The sequence below is a fragment of the Triturus cristatus genome, chromosome 4_1, assembly GCF_964204655.1.
Source record: "Triturus cristatus chromosome 4_1, aTriCri1.1, whole genome shotgun sequence".
In the NCBI taxonomy this organism is placed as follows: domain Eukaryota; kingdom Metazoa; phylum Chordata; class Amphibia; order Caudata; family Salamandridae; genus Triturus; species Triturus cristatus.
This window is the reverse complement of record NC_140585.1, coordinates 888,767,398-888,785,487: the sequence shown is the minus strand read 5'-3', so window position 1 is coordinate 888,785,487 and position 18,090 is coordinate 888,767,398. Positions and strand designations below refer to the sequence as shown.

The 18,090-nt window shown below is 45.0% G+C and overlaps 1 protein-coding gene across 4 annotated transcripts in view; it reads left to right on the top strand.

The window, feature by feature from the left end:
* The window catches only part of AHCYL2 (adenosylhomocysteinase like 2), a 469,222-nt gene that overhangs the window by 433,238 nt on the left and 17,894 nt on the right, over positions 1-18,090 (top strand). For all 4 annotated transcript variants that reach the window (XM_085653637.1, XM_085653638.1, XM_085653639.1 and 1 more), the window contains exon 16: positions 9,665-9,785. In XM_085653637.1, coding sequence (XP_085509763.1) covers positions 9,665-9,785 — 121 coding nt within the window. The remainder of the gene's footprint in view (positions 1-9,664; positions 9,786-18,090) is intronic.

Sequence of the window (18,090 nt, the reverse complement as noted above, 5' to 3'; positions counted from 1 at the left end):
TTAAATGGTTGAACGATTTTCATCTAATCACGAAAAACATGCTTTCTGAGTAAAGTTTAGACTTTTTATCCAAATTTAGTGTAATTCCGTTCAGCTGTTTTTTCTGTAGCAGCGACATAAGTATCCTGTGGGATTTAACATTAGAAGTTAATGCCAGATAACCCTGACTTTCCAAGAAGTAGCTTAGTTGGATTAACATTTGTTTTCAAAGGTTTCGTGTAGATTGGTAAAGGGCTCCAAAGTTATTGGTAAAAACAAAACAATGCACTTCCGATGGTAACTCTGACCCAACTAGAACTACACTGTGGTGGCGTCCACTGTGTAGCATATAAGCATAAGGAAGGTGAAACTCGTTGGCTACCGAATGCACCCTTTGCACTTTCTGGTGAAGATCTAATAAGAAAATTAAGAAAATTATTGGCTCGGAAAGATCGTGGTTCTACATGGCGTAAGTGGAGATGGGGACCGTGATGCCCCTCCGATAGCGGGGATATCCCTTCGCACACTATTTGTACTGAACCATCCATAGATGACTCGCACATTGGTAGTAGCCACCACTATGGAAGCCTATACTCACCTACACAAGCATGTATAATGCGCGTAGCATTAGAGAGATGCGACTGACTGCTTGGAATAAGATGCTTACTTTGGCAGCCATATACAAAGTGTATGTTTTATAATGCTGTTTGCAGCAAAGATTATTTAGCTGTGTAATCAAAACATATTGAAGCCTGGATCATTTGCCAGTGTTCACCAACTGCAGTTATTGCATACGTGCTACCATTGTACTTTTATACTCTGCCTCATGATAATGTGGTAAGTTTTATGTGTATGAATTAGCTCTGCAATGTTATCAGCATTTTGAACAGTCAATGCTAATGTTGTTGTACCATATATGCGCTCACTACTATCTGAAAAACAATAAAAAAGATTTTAAAAAAGAAAAAAAAGATTGTAGGGCCGCTTCTCCTTTCCGAGGAAGAAACGTAAGCAGTTGAATGTGGATACATTTGTAGGCAGGTAGATAGATTTTTTATGATGAAGTGTTCTCACGTTTAGGACTATACATGGTGATCGTGTGATGCAGAACCAGGACTACAAATAAGCAACTATTTTTTTTATCACTAGTATTATTGCTGTAAAGCAGAAATTATGTTACATTACCTGTCATTTGTATAATACACAATTGCCACTAGAGTGGCATGGAGGTACTCGTTTGACCAAAGTGATTACAAGTGGACCTGGAAGTATGGCTGAAAGGGGTATGTGGTTGTAGCATGACCTTTATTGGAAGAGTTGGGTGAAGTGCATGAGTTATGAGGTTGCCTGTAGAAGTAAAAGCCATGGAACTCTGCTCCAAAGATTTTTAAAGCCCCAAACTTTTATTGTTTGGCTTCACCTTTCCCAAGCAGCAATGCATGTGTGAGATCACCTGTTGCGATATATTGCTGCTTTGTTGGCAATTGAAATGGACCCCTAGAGCCATCTTCCTGCATAAGCCTATTGTGACAGTAGCCCTGAATTCACAAACATTTAGACAAGCCTACCCTGCTCTGATAGTAATTAATGTATAGATACTGCAAGAAAAAAATGTGCATTCCTTTTAGTATGGTAGACAGTCCATTTGAGAATGTGAGCAGTTTCATCACTTTTATTGACCCTTTCTCAGAATATTGCCTTCAACGCTTCTTTCTGCAGGGCACATGTATGCTAGGGAGTGTATGTAGACCGTTTGGATAAGTGTGTTAAAACACAACTATCACATTATTGGCTGTGAGGGATTAGTTTTGCTCAGGAATGCCCGAAGAAGGATCAGCTCGGTTGAGAGAGCCAGGGCCTGGGAGGCACTGGTGGATGCCATGAAAGATCCAGAATCGGGAATCCATTCCACTGATGCGATCCCTCCCAGGGAGTCCAGCACCTCACGACCCTGGGGCTGGGGTGTCCGGAGGAGACCCGAGAGAGTCGATTATAGCCAATAGACTAAATTGGTGAGTTAGGAGAGATCACAAATAGGAGAACATCCAGGATCAGAGTGGAAATAATCCTGTTCACGTCTCTAAGGCACGGCCTCGATCTGCAGAAGGGGAGGGGAGAGTTCGCAAAAGGGTTGTTTTGAACGAATAATGTTGATGCATACTGTTGTATGTGATGTAATTTGTCTATTACCTATTGACATGTCAAGAAGTCTCCTGACTAATATATACATTGCGTGATTTTTAAATGCAATAAAATCTGTTAAAGAAAAATTCTTATTGTACCTGAAAGTTGCACAAATATATACTATGTTATGTGTAAGGTTTCAACTGACTAGAAGCTGGCATCTCCCAGATTACTTGTTTTTAAGAAACAGCAATGCCAAATAGCGGCTTGAGGCTGCCACAGAGAATAACCAGTCCGTCTGTCTCCCTTCTATTTTCCTGCTTCTGGGTACTCTGGTTCTCCCCGAAGCTCGCTATTATTTTCTTTGTTTTATTTATCATTACACGCCAACAAAGAAAAGATGACTGGTCTGTTCTAGAAGGAGCTGGAGACCGGCTGCCTTTGAGTTTGGATTCCACTGTGTAGTTTTTCTTCCCAAATTTGACATGCTCTTCCTCAAAGTGAAATTTCATCTGTATTCGTTAGCAGTCACTCAAATTAACGATTTGACTACCAAAGTCCTACAGGCAGAGTAGATTTGCAGCGTGGAACACCGAAGTTTGGATGCCACAACAGAGTTCCAGACCAGATATGCAATAAAGAAGGTATTTACTGAAGTCTGTGAACAACTTTGTAATCACAAACAGAAATCAGTGCAAGCTATTTCCCTTCTAAATCGGGGGTGAGTGTGGTTTAAGGCTTTGGGACATTTTAAGCGTATACATTGTAAACACATTTTTGTAAATCCGAGGGTAAATATCCCTTTTCGAATTGGAATCTTTTATTCTCATTTTCCCACAACAAACATCAAGTGGAACTGAGTGGCATCAACTTTTTTTGATAAGTAGAGTACAATAAATGTTACCTATGCCATGCACAAGTTACAGCCCCCTACAGCCGTTCCCCAGCATTCATCTCACTTATAGAATTCAATTCAAATATTAGAATTTAAACTAGCTGATTGAAGAATTAGAAAAGGGCATCTCTCAAAGATGTTCAACCTCTGATGTTTTTCAAATGTAAAAATGCAAAACCTTCCTCCTTGAACCTGCTGCATTTGCACTGCTATTTGGAGTTTTAAGACTAAGGAAAGTAGGATGAATAGGTTTAGATGACCATACAGTCATAGGTAAGAAATGAGCATTTATCCTGGACACCACCTTGCTGCTGCTAAAAGACTGATTTGACAAATCATTGAGTTTTGAAATGAAATGCAGTATTTCTTTTTTCATATAGAGCTGGTTTGAAAATAACTTCTGTGAAATTCTAAAGTTGAATTTTCAGAAATACAAAAATCGGTGTAACCTAATTTTATACTTGAACCAACCTTCCTGAACCTCCTTGTGAGATTTGTGTAGATTAAATTATTATTTGTAGTTCTATACCCCTGGACTTCTGTGTTTATACAATATTAGTGGGGGGAATTGTCCAGGCTGGTTGTGTGATCCCTCAGACCCTCTCATCTACCGGTTTTTTTTTTTATGTTTTGGTAGATTAAATTATAAACAGACCAGCAGCAGTCCATTTTCAACTAGGACCGGCATACTATTTGTAAACTTGCATCCAAGAAAGCTGGCCGCCATCTCTTGTTGAATCATTTTTAGGTCTCCGCTAGCGTGGCTTTGCACATGCAAACATTTAATGTTTGAGTAGCTTCAGTACAGGGCTTTAAGCCCCGCCCCTCTTTTCCATTGGCTGGCATCACCGTTTATGCTAAACGGTGGCCAGCCATTGGAAAAGAGCTTCCCATGTTGCCTCCCTTTGGCAGCTCACTCGGCGAGATTTCATGTTTCTGAGTAGCTTCAGTAAAGGGCTTTAAGCCCTGCCCCTCTTTTCCATTGGCTGGCGTCACCGTTTATGCTAAACGGTGACCAGCCATTGGAAAAGAGCTTTCCATGTTGCCTCCCTTTGGCTTTTTCGGACGGCCCACTTGGATGGGCTCGCCTGCTTTCCTTCTGAAGTAAAAGGTTTCTCATCTTTATGGGGCCATGTTTTCAAACACATGGCCCCATAAAGTGAAGAGATCCTCTTTTACTTTCCGGACCGCTCCGCGCGCGATTGTTGTAGTAGCAGCATTTTCCTTAACTCGTTTTCAATATTTATACTTGCCTTGTTTTCAATGTTTTTTTCTCTCTTTCAACTCTCTCCTCACTCTTCTCCAACAGGAGAGAGCAAAACTTTATTTTCTTAACATTTACTTCACAGAACATTTAATTTGCCGCTAATGTGCCTCAGAGTCAGATCACAGGGCGCGTCATGGGGCATGCCGCTGATGTGCCTCAGAGTCAGATCACAGGGCTCGTCATGGGGCATGCTGCTGATGTGCCTCAGAATCCGATCACAGGGCGTGTCATGGGACACTTTCAGGTACGGATATTTATCTGAACGTGGAGACCAAGGAGAAGTGCAGGTTTGTCTGTATTTAAATCTTCACTCGAAGTTTAACCGTATGTAAATCCGTGATGGGAGGGGGGACTCTCTGGGGCAGAGTCACTATATGTTTTTAAACACTCTGGCGCCTTTATCTGCAGCAAATAAATTATTGCAGGTAATTCGTGCCAACGGCTGCGCCGCCTTTATCCGAAAGGACATTATTGCATCTTTGATCCCCGGCTGCTGTCCCGCTGAGGGCTGTAAACCGTTTTTGTTTTTAATTGCACGTTAATACCAGTATCTCTTGTCGTGAAGGGTCTTCTTTAGAAGACGGGTTTCTGATAAGGGCATTAAACTTTATTTCCTTAACATTTAATTTGCCGCTTAAGTGCCTCAGAGGCAGATCACAGGGCGCATCATGGGGCATGCCACTGATGTGCCTCAGAGTCAGATCACAGGGCGTGACGGTAAAGACACACTCTGCACGCGTCTCCTGTACATCTGAGGGGACTAGAGCCCAAGCGCCCTCTCTACCACATGCTGTCCCTGTGTAAGGGAGCGCTGCACACCTCTTGGCACTGCACCCCCTCTGTGGTGATGAGACTGCACTGCACCCCACTTTCCGGTACTATACCACCTCCGTTGTCCGAAGAAAGCTCCGTGGGAGATCGGAAGACCCCGGCAGTCGTTATCTGCCGTCACATCCGATGTTCCCAGTACCTCCAGGCCGCCAGCCTCCCGCGAGATCTGCGTTTCCCATTGAAAATAATTAATAAAAGAGCCAAGAGACGCGCGTGCTTTAACCCGGCGCCCTCCCATTAAGCGCTCCTTTCGGTGCAAAGTTTCAAGCTATTCGGCCCTCCAGGGCCCCGCGCCTTCTTCCAAGGCTGTCTGATCGCTCCTAGGATGAATTAATTAGTGCAGATTCCGTGGCAGTCCTAGCTGTCTGTTTACAGAGCGAGCCTAAAAAAATACTAACCAGTGAAAAGGGAGAGCGGAACCATTTGTAGCGGCTAAAGATATATGTGTCGCCTGGGGGCAAAATTGGACGGGAGGAGGGTGGAGGGGGGATGTTTGGGGTGGGGGGCGGTCACGCTTGCGAGCTGGCAGCCTAGTGGTAACATTAATATAAATGCCCCAGGCAGGACCAACTAAGAATGTGTAACAAGACTGGGTGAAGTGTTCTGGCGTTGGATGAAAGGCGGAGCCGCATGTCTGGAGATTATAAGGGGAGAGCAGACCGCTTCAGTGGTCAGACAGATAGACCTAGGAACGGCGGGGAGTGTTGATGACACCCCGTGGTTTCAGTGCTGCTTATATGCAGAGGCAGGGCACCCTTCAGAGACATATGTGAACAATTCAGCATCGGTGCAGGAGCCAAGGATTCTGTGGAAGAAGCGCAGAACATGTGGTATTTCTGAGTTGAATGCCAAAATACTTTTAAAACAATTCCTTGGACTGATCTTCCTGTATTTATGATAAGGCTGCAGGATTTATACGGCAGGGGAGGACAAAATTATATGGCAGTGTTTGGTAAATATGCTTCAAGAAAGAACTCTACTACTACTCACTCTCTACTGCTCACTCTCTACTGCTCACGCTCTACTGCTCACGCTCTATTGCTCACGCTCTATTGCTCACGCTCTATTGCTCACGCTCTATTGCTCACGCTCTATTGCTCACGCTCTATTGCTCACGCTCTATTGCTCACGCTCTATTGCTCACGCTCTACTGCTCACTCTCTACTGCTCACTCTCTACTGCTCACTCTCTACTGCTCACTCTCTACTGCTCACTCTCTACTGCTCACTCTCTACTGCTCACTCTCTACTGCTCACTCTCTACTGCTCACTCTCTACTGCTCACTCTCTACTGCTCACTCTCTACTGCTCACTCTCTACTCCCTACTCACTCTCTACTCCCTACTCACTCTCTACTCCCTACTCACTCTCTACTCCCTACTCACTCTCTACTCCCTACTCACTCTCTACTCCCTACTCACTCTCTACTCCCTACTCACTCTCTACTCCCTACTCACTCTCTACTCCCTACTCACTCTGTACTACTCCCTGCTCACTCTGTACTACTCTCTACTGCTCACTCTGTACTACTCTCTCTCTACTACTCTCTCTCTACTACTCACTTTCTACTACTCTCTCTCTACTACTCTCTCTCTACTACTCTCTCTCTACTACTCACTTTCTACTACTCACTTTCTACTACTCTCTGCTACTCACTCTACTACTCACTCTCTACTACTCACTCTACTACTCACTCTCTACTACTCACTCTACTACTCACTCTCTACTACTCACTCTCTACTACTCACTCTACTACTCACTCTCTACTACTCACTACTACTCTCTTCTACTCTCTACTCACACTGTACTACTCTGCTACTTACTCTCTACTACTCTACTACTTTCTACTACTCACGCTCTACTACTCGCTTTCTACTACTCTACTACTCACTCTACTACTCTCTACTATTCACTCTCTACTATTTTCTCTACTACTCACTCGCTACTACTCTACTACTCACTACTACTTTCTACTCACTCTCTACTACTCACTCTCTACTACTCCCTACTACTCACTATACTTATCGCTACTTCTCTCTCCAACTCTCCTACTCTCTACTTGCTCTACTACTCTCTACTCTGTACTACTCACTCTACTACTCTCTACTACCCGTCTCTACTACTTACTCTCTACTACTCTCTACTACTCACTACTCTCTTCTACTCTACTCTCTCTGTGCTACTCTCTACTACTCACTCTCTGCTACTCACTCTCTGCTACTCACTCTCTGCTACTCACTCTGCTACTCACTCTCTGCTACTCACTCTCTGCTACTCACTCTCTGCTACTCACTCTCTGCTACTCACTCTCTGCTACTCACTCTCTGCTACTCACTCTCTGCTACTCACTCTCTGCTACTCACTCTCTGCTACTCGCTCTCTGCTACTCGCTCTCTACTACTCGCTCTCTACTACTCGCTCTCTACTACTCGCTCTCTACTACTCACTACTACTTTCTACTCACACTCTACTACTCACTCTACTACTCTCTACTACCCGTCTCTACTACTTACTCTCTACTACTCTCTACTACTCACTACTCTCTTCTACTCTACTCTCTCTGTGCTACTCTCTACTACTCACTCTCTGCTACTCACTCTCTGCTACTCACTCTCTGCTACTCACTCTCTGCTACTCACTCTCTGCTACTCACTCTCTGCTACTCACTCTCTGCTACTCGCTCTCTGCTACTCGCTCTCTGCTACTCGCTCTCTGCTACTCGCTCTCTACTACTCGCTCTCTACTACTCGCTCTCTACTACTCACTACTACTTTCTACTCACACTCTACTACTCACTCTACTACTCTCTACTACTCTCTACTACTCTACTACTCTCTACTACTCTCTACTACTCTCTACTACGCTCTACTACGCTCTACTACTTTCTATTCACTCTCTACTACTCCAATTCTACTACTCGCTACTACTCACTATACTAATCTCTACTCACTCTCTACTACTCTCTACTTTGTACTGCTCACTCTACTTCTCTCTACTACTTACTCTCTACTACGCACTCTCTACTACTCACTACTCTCTTCTACTCTACTCTCTCTGTGCTACTCTCTACTACTCACTCTACTACTCACTCTACTACTCACTCTACTACTCACTCTACTACTCACTCTACTACTCACTCTACTACTCACTCTACTACTCACTCTACTACTCGCTCTCTACTCGCTCTCTACTCGCTCTCTACTCGCTCTCTACTCGCTCTCTACTCGCTCTCTACTCGCTCTCTACTCGCTCTGCTACTACTCGCTCTGCTACTACTCGCTCTGCTACTACTCGCTCTGCTACTACTCTCTACTACTACTCTCTACTACTACTCTCTACTACTACTCTCTACTACTACTCTCTACTACTACTCTCTACTACTCTTCTACTCTGCTACTCACTCTCTCCTACTCTCTGCTACTCACTACTTACTCTCTACTACTTACTCTCTACTACTTACTCTCTACTACTTACTCTCTACTACTCTATACTACACTCTATTACTCTCTACTACTCACTCTACTACTCGCTCTACTCTACACCTCTCTCTACCTCTACCCCCGCACACACACACACACACACACACATATATATATATATATATATATATATATACACACACATATATACACATCTGCATATCTATATAAATACAAATATAAATGCATGCATACATATACATCTATGCATACATATGCATGTTATGTATATGAAAGTTTGAAAAACACTAATAAAACCAAAGCTAAAAAGCCACCTAATTACAAACAGAATTGCTTTAACTTTTACAAAGCCGAGACCTGTTGCATTTTTAATGCTGGTTACCTTTCTACCAGAGCACAGTGATCTTCCCACTAAACCTGGCGTTTTGCCTAACCTTTTATTATTTACACTAGGTCTCACATGTCTAACTTTTATCAAAAAGCTTTATGAGCTGGTGTAGGAATTTGCATTTTTAGCTTAGCAAGACAAAAATCTACCCGGGGCCACAAAGGATTTAAGGAGTTGCATTTGACTCCTGTGCCTACGAGATAAAATTCAAAGAGACCAACTCCGATTGGATGGCCTACTATTTATTTGTTTTTTATGGAAGTTGGAATTGTTTCTGTGCATAACTTAGCCGAGTGCAAATTTGTGAGTAGGCAGAACTTCTCAAACGTTTTTGTTTCTTTCATTACTATCATTTTTTCTTTGGATTCTAAAGTTGGGGCATATGTCTTAGCCTGAAGAAGATGTTCTAGTGGAGATCTGATAAAGCTGATGAAAGTCCTTAGGTATGGACCTCCATCTAGCATGCTCCCTACTACTTGCTTGAGATGTATCAGAGCAAACCTATCTCTCAATGTACCATGCAAAATGGATAGAAAATGATAATTGATTATACGGTTCCAGTAGAACATGCTTTACAGGGTAAATGTAGTTATATCTCACAAAATGCCATTCTGTTGTCGTGTTTGCCAATGCTCTGGCATCGGCACACGCTCCAGAACTTGAAAGCCCTAGATCTTTATATGTTTTAACATGCTTTGTTTCTTTTATGAGCCTCTAAATATATTATTGAATTTGTTTCAGATGAATATGTGGCAAGTCTTCATCTTCCAACATTTGATGCACATCTAACTGAGCTTTCAGACGAGCAAGCGAAATACTTGGGACTGAACAAGAATGGACCTTTCAAACCAAACTACTACAGGTGCCAGATTTTAACATAACTACAATAGTGACTCTGGAGTATTCTGCTAGTGTCGAAGCTCCTATGTAGACTGATGCACATTTGATAAAGTACTAGGTATACAATTCTCTATGTGAGGAACATAGAAACATATACTACTTACTGAGGTTCATTGTTCAAAGAACATACATCGTTCCTTTCTTACTAATGCACTAGTGACTTCAAGAAAAGTGTGGCAACATAAATAGTTGAAAGACTCCTCTGCACAAATGGAATCCAAGACCTCTCCCCCCTTCACCCCCCAGCTCTAGTGCACAACACCCATTAAAAACCCAATATAGGTCAACACACAATACAAGAACACAAATACTCTCCCTGACGTAACCTAATGCATGACAAGAAAACTGATCTTACCACATGCCACAACTGCTATCCTGTATCCACCAAGGAAGACATAATGGGGTTACTGGGCAGATATTGGACTATGTAACTTATATGCAAAATGGATCCAGGTCGGTGCCGGTCGTGCCACCTTGACTTTGCCTGACGCAGAGACCAACGCTCACGGCGCCGCCATGCTCATCCCCAACATGGAGCTGGAGGGGCGTTATCCGACGCAGACTGGAGCCATGACTTCCAGGCCAGAGCCTAAGCCCTCTTCTTACGGACTACGACTCAGGGAGGAATGGAATGGGTCACTGGACCCTGAGGAATACCGTCCTTATGAAGAGCAAATGGACTGGTGTGAGGATCTGCGTGAAGCCAGTGAACTGGATACTTCTCCACATATTGGTATGCTTTCTCCCCCTACTGTGGTTACGGAGGAGGGAGATTCCTTCGCAATGGTGGTGCGGACAGCAGTTGAGGTCCTGGACTTTAGCTTACCCTTCGTGGAAGTCACGACTAATTTCTTGATGGAGTTGCTTCAGCCAGGAGTTTCCCCATCAGAACAGCTTCTCCATTTCAGTAAGGCACATACTGACTTCCTGCTTGGGACTTGGTCCAAGCCCAACACAAGGGCTCTTGTGTACAGGACAAATGCCCAATGCTACTGCCTCACTCCAGGGGACCCAAATTTCTTCACCCAACACCCTACTCTGAAGAGATTGGTTTTCCAAACATCAGCGCCCCATGTAAATCCTGGTGCATTCCCTACTGCTACCTGAGGCCTTTGTCCTGTCCTCGACCTGCGCTCTCTCAATTTCTTCCTCAAAAGGAGCAATTCAAGATGCTCAGGTCCTGTCTGCTCTAGACTGAATGGTGGTGCTGGACTTGCAGGACGCATATTTCCATATTCCCATCCTGCCCGCCCACTGGCCTTACTTGCGGTTCATGGTGGGCCATGAGCATTTTCTCTAAGCGAGGCTCCCTTTAGGCCTCGCTAGCACCCTTCGGATGTTCATCAAGGTGATGGCTGGGGTTGCAGCTCATCTGCAGAGATCAGACGAGCCATTCTTCCCCTATCTCTACAACTGGCCGTTGAAGATGTGCTCACCCCAGGCTGTCATCTCCCACCTCCAGACTGTGATGAACATCTATATTCTCTAAGGTTCAATATCAACATGCCGAAGTCACACCTTGCTCCATCTCAGACGCTCAATTTCATTTAAGCTGGTCTGGGCACAGTGCAGTTTCAGGCCTATCCTCCCGAAAGGCGAATCCAGGATATTCAGGCCATGGTACTGATGTTTCAGCTTCTATCCTGAATTTCGGTGAGACCGACTGTGGTGCTGCTGGGCCTCATGGCCTCCTGCATCCTGCTTGTGACACATGCCTGTTGGCATATGCGGGCTTTGCAGCGGGACCTGAAATTCCAGTGGGCACAGCATCATGGGAATCCCTCTGACATTTTCCAGATCTCTGAGAACTGCAAAGGACCTGCAGTTGTGGCTTACGAACTGCGATTGTCAGCGGCATACCCCTCTCCCTCCCCCAACCAGATCTGACAATAGTGACAGATGCATCATTGCTGGGAAGGGGCATCCATCTGGGAGAGGTGGAGATCAAAGGACTTTAGTCTCTGGCGGAATCCGAACTCCACATCAACCTGTTTCTGCTTCAAGCACTCTGGTTGGCATTGAAAGCATTTCTACCCTCCGTCCAGGTAAGGCTAGAGCAAGTGTTCACAGACAGCACCACCGCCATGAAGCAACAAGCGGGTGTGGTCATGGACCGTTTGTCCAGAGGCCCTGCTTTTCTAGACATGGCTGGAAAAGCAGGGCATTTCCCTGGTGATTCAACATCTGCGGGTTCTCTGAACGCCAGAGTGGACTAATTCGGCCGACGATGTCTAGCTGATCGTGAATGGCATCTCCATCTAGAGATGGTTCATGGTCTGTTTAAGCAAATGGAAGAACCTCGATTATGTCTGTTCACTACAGACGAGAACGCTCAATGTCAGCAGTTCTGCGTACTGGAGTTTCCAAGGCAGCTGTTGCTCAGATACACTTTTTGTCTTGGGTGGAGCTCAGGCCTCCTATACGCCTTTCGGCCCTTACCACTACTGCCCTGAGTTCTCAAGAAGATCAAGAACAACTGGGCCCAATTCATCCTTGTGACTCTGGATTGGGCACAGAGAGTCTGGTATCCCTAGCTGCTGAGCATGGCCATTGGTCCCCTGATCAGGCTTCCCCTTCAGGAGGATCTTCTGTTTCCAAGGATCTTCCCTTTTCCAATCCCCTATTGTACATACGTTTTTGAAAGTCCTGCAACATGTTTCCTTAAACTCCTTTCGTTATGACTCACTGGGACCTCAATCTCGTTCTCGCTTTCCCTATGTGCGCTCCCTATGAGCCTCTGCACAATTGTCCACTCAGGCTCCTTACCATCAAGACAGCTTTTCTCGTTGTGATAACATCTGCCCGTAGGGACAGTGAGCTTCACTCCTTGTTATCCAAGCCTTAACATCTACTCAAACTGGTGCTTCATACCAGAGCTTCCTTTCTTCTGAAAGTAGTCACTCCATTTCATGTAGACCAAAACATCACTCTTTCTACTTTTGACGCTCCGCCTCATCCCTTTAAGGAAGAGGAGCGACTTCACAGTTTGGACCAAAAGAGCGTTGTGGTTCTACTTTGAATGCATGAAAGAGTTCCGGGTGGACCATCAACTCTTCACGGAATATGTCGGAGTGAAGAAAGGACGGGCTGTGCAGACGAGGACCATCTCAGGATAGATCGTATTCTGCATCAAAATTTGCTACACACTGACTAAGAGGCAACCCCCTGAGGGTTTGCGTGCTCATGCCACCAGAGCTAAAGCTGCAACCACTGTTAGCTCGCGGAGTTCCGGTCCTGGACATCTGCCAGGCAGCAGCGTTGGTTTCCCTGCAGACATTTACCAAACACTGTCTGCCCAGTCCTGTTCTTAAGGAGGGGCACTTCCCCGTTCAGTCCTGCAGGATTTCCTCATGTGAAATTAGTCCGCAGACACACCTCTGGGGAGGTATGTCTTGGGTATCTAGTCTAAGGTTAAGAATCTGCAGCTAGAATTCTGTCAGGTGAACAAATTACTTACCTTGCATAACGCCTTATCTCGTAGACACTCTATCTAGCTGCAGATTCCTTACCAATCCACACATCCTCCCCGTTCCGCAAATTGATTTCTAGGGATGGAGTTTTTCCCTTTCAGGGCCTTAGTTTTCCACACCAGTGGTCCAGGTACTCTGTACCTTTGGCATGTAAAGTCGCAAAAAGTAACTCGCGACAGAGTGCCTGGGTGGCGCATATATAGGCACCGTGAACATTATTTTTGGTGTGGACGATGCCAGCTACACCATGCGGAGCTGAACAATGACATCTACCAGCGCAGGGGCACTGCTCACAAAATATTTCAGGAGCAAGTCTGACGCCTGGGAATAATTCTAAGGTAAGGAATCTGCAGTTACATATTCTCTACCAGAGAAGGCGTTACAGAAGGTAAGTAACTTGTTAATTTTGGACAATGGAACATATACCGAAGATGATATGTAACTATAGAATCATAATACTGGTGGAATACTGTTTTACAGTACAGCACTCTGATACCCTTGGGTCAAGTATGCGATGTATAAAACTCTCAAACCTTAACGGACGACGCTATGCCTCGGCACCACAATTGCAGAATCGGCGCGCATCCGCCACGTACACCGAGGCAGAAGAAGAGTATATGACTAATGTATACATTTACCCATTTTGCTCTTTTCACATTATAAGCTTATTGCATAAGTTATGATGAGGTTGCCAGCACATTACGTTACAAATAAGGGAATGCCCTGGAGGGGCAACTGGAAAGCCCGCCCCTCACACAAAGGTACTAGGGTATGGGAAATAAGCACTCTGCGTAGTTGGGGAGGCGGGAAGTTCTAAGTCCGTCATGCAGGGTGGGTGGAAGGGTAGATTTAGATGGTTTGTTATTATTTTGTTTTAAATGTTTGAAACAGCCCATGATATGCTTGCAATTCTTCCACACTACATTTCTGAAGTATTATTTTGCTTACCTCTGCTCGATAGATATTACATATAGCACAAATAATAACATCCACTGATATGGGGACCACAACGTTGCTGGCCCATCCCGCGGTTGGTCTCCCTTTGTCCATTCTCTTGTGGAATGTCAGTGGCCTTTGCGATAAAATAAAAAGGGGGCTGGTCCTGCAATATCTCAAGCGCCATGCGCCTGCGGCGGCCCTGATCGAAGAGACGCACCTGGTGGGCTTGGCCTGTAAGGCCATGGACAGATGGGGTTTCCGAATGGCGGCGCAATCCAACTTTACCTCGGGTTCCCGTGGGGTGGGCGTCCTGGTTCGAAAGCAATTTCCCTTTATAGTTAAGAAAACATGGACGGTTCACGTCCATTTCATGCCAGTGTGATGGCCGTGCGTATAACATAGTATCGATATACACCCCTCCAGCACTTCACTCTCTGGTGCTCCCGGCCCTCAGCACTTTCCTGCTTGCACTCCCAGAAGGGGAACTTCTTATAGGTGGCGATTTCAACACCACTGTCGATGATACTCTTGACCGTAAACCTCCTAGGGCCCAGCGTCGTGCACACTCCTGACTGTCTAAATTTATTGACGCCATGGGCTTCATAGATGTGTGGTGGGCCAAACTTCCCCAGGAACAGCAGTACACCTTTCACCCTGGGGCGCACAACAGCCTCTCTAGGATAGACTACATACATACCTCAACGGACAGTCGGGGCTAGCTAGTGGAGGTGTCCCACTTACCCAAAGGCATTTTCGACCACTCACCTGTATTCGCAAAATATGTGTTGCATGTCCCGGTCCAACAACGTATATTCCCAATCTATCTGGGATTTTTGAAAAACCCTAAATTATGGAAGGGTTTAGTTACAACCACACAACTGTATTTCAGAGAAAACGATAACTCCGTATCCTCCCCGATTATCCCATGGGAAGCATACAAATCAGTTCTTCGGGGGCAGGCCATCTTCCTGATTGATGGTCATAAAAAAGAAAAACAGAAACACATAGAAGCTCTAGAGCGAGACGTGAGTCAGTTGTAAGTAACGTATTCCCAGACTCCCACTGCGGCCAATGCCCACACACTAAATTTAAAAACACAGGAGTATAGAGACTACATGTGAGAAGATGCAAAAGCCAAGATGATAGCCACTCAACATAAGATTTATGAAGTCGGGGATAAAGCGGGGAAGCTTCTGGCCTGGCTGGATAAACGAGAACGGGCTAGTCGCTGGGTGACACAGTTACAATTAAATAATGGAGATACCATAATGGACCCACAAATTATAGTAAACGTACTGGCACTCCACTATGAAAAGATATACACACCGACGGCCACGCTTGAGGGAGCACTGGCATTCCTGGAAGATATTCAGATGCTCACGCTTGCACCTGATGACGCTCAGATGCTCGAGGCAGACCTTACATCAGACGAATTGGCATTAGCCATAGGCACCATGCAGTCAGGGAAGGCTCTGGGACCTAACAGCATACCCGTTGAGCTGTATAAAGAAGCAGCCACATAACTTAAACCACGCTTACTAAATGTGTATAAAGCCAGTTTAGATGCATGAGAACTTCCCAGGGACCAGTGAATGGCGACAATAGTAGCCATTCCCAAACCCGGTAAACCAGCCCAGGACTGCGCTTCCTACCGACCTATATCATAGCTTGATGCAGAGGCCAAAATACTTGCGAAAACGTTAGCAGCTTGATTGACATCCTATCTTACAAAATTGGTCCATCCAGATTAATCTGGCTTCATGCCGGGAAGGAATACGCCACTTAACCTGAGACGCCTACACAGTGTTATGGCTCTTAAATCTACCATTCAAGAAGAAGCCGTCATCCTATCATTTGACGCACGTATGGCCTTTCACATGGTTGAGTGGCCTTTTCCTTTCGCAGTCCTTAAACATATGGGCTTCGGCCCCAAGTTTTGCGCTTGGGTCCAACTGCTTTACACCAAGCCTCTAGCACAGGTAGTGGTAAACGGTCGAATTTCTGCTGCCTTCTCACTAGGGCACAGGACACGATAAGGCTGCCCCCTATTACCGCTCTTATTCACCAACGTACTCTAACCGCCTGGATATGGAGAGACCCGATTATTCGTGGACTCCGATGGTCAGAGGGATGGGAAGACCGCATATCCCTGTATGCGGATGATGTTCTACTGTACATGGCATCCCCCAGGCGATCGCTGCTCAGTATCCTGGATATTTGTGAGGTATATGGTAGATTCTGCAGATACACTATAAACTGGACCACATCCGTTCTCCACGACCCCCCGCTGAAACTTCCGGTGGGGTGTAAGGTACAAATAGTAGAAGGGAGCTTCAAATATCTGGGAATTTATGTCACATCACTGACTGGGGAATTTATGGATAAAAACCTCCTCCAACCCCTGCGAAGGCTCCGCCATGATACAAAACACTGGCAATCCCTGCCACTGACATTGCTGGGAAGGGCCGCACTCTTTAAAATGATGGCGCTCCCCCCGATTTCTCTATGCACTGCAAAATACCCCATTCCCGGTCCCTTTGACATACTTCAAGGCAATTGAGGTGGAAGTGAGTAACCTACTTTGGGACGGGAAACTGGCCCGCATAGCCATGCACAAATTGGTTAAAAGATGGTATAACGGCGGAATCGTCCTCTCACTCTTCATACCAGTGAAGCATAATGAATTATGACCACACATCTCGGAAGAACAGATAAGGGTGAGTTCCTTGTGACCCCACTCATCTAAGCAGAATTCACGAGAATGGTCCCCTTCTTTGCTCAGTTGATACCCTGGTCGGAGAGAGTCCCATTGATTACATTTGTAACTCGAAAAGCAGAAAATCAGACAAGTGAGTACTCCATATCTGCAAAATGGACACAGCTTGGATTTTTCACAGAAATCTCTGATGCCACCAATTAAATCTGACTCCAAACATCAATATATAGTGAGATGACTTGAAGATTCTCCCGAAAGGGGAAGCAGCAAAATATGTTGCTGATGAGTCTTATATTTCTCTTACTTTCTACTGTCAAAGGCATTTTGGGAACAGTCTGCATTTTCACCAATTTAACAAATACACCAGGTGGAAATATAGGTGATATAATGTAATCCCTATTCTTAAGCAAGAAGACTTCCTCTGTTCATTGGACTTTGATGCCTATTTTCATGTGCGTGTTCATGTAAAAAGCAGAAAAATACCTTTACTTCAAGTTAAGGAACAAAGATTTCCAGTTCAACGGGTTATGTTTAGAAAGATGGGGGTGCGCCAGGTCATGAAGTCAAGCGGACTTACGGAGGTCACGACCAGACTACTTTTTGCGTTGGTCTTTTCATGCAGGATTTATCATACCTGCAGTCTTTCCGGTTTGTTCCAGCACAATACACTGGACTAAAATATGTATGCTTGATTACTGTTACTGTTCTCCAACAGGTTTTTATACACAGGCTTTGATACTCTGGAATTACATCGGGAAGTACCCGCGGTACCTGCCACAACTTAACCGACACTTCGGCTAGTTAGCACAGTCCATCTGTGACTTTCTTGCCCTGAGGAAGTTCCCCTGTGAGGGAATGAAACGCGTTGGCTGAGCTTTTCATATTACTGACTTAAGAATTTGGAATAAATAACTATTTTTATACTGTTATCTGAGTACTGGACTTCATGACCTGGAGAACCCCCATCTTGTTAATTACAACTTTGGATCTGGAGCACAGAGGCGCCAAGCAATGGTTGGCGTTGAAGTGAGCTGCGCAGGAACAACACAAATTGGAACTAGCGTGAGGTGTGGAATCAGTGGTCTGCCGTTGTTTCTCTGGACATTTATGTTGTGAAAGACTTTGGGCCAGCCTCTGTGCAA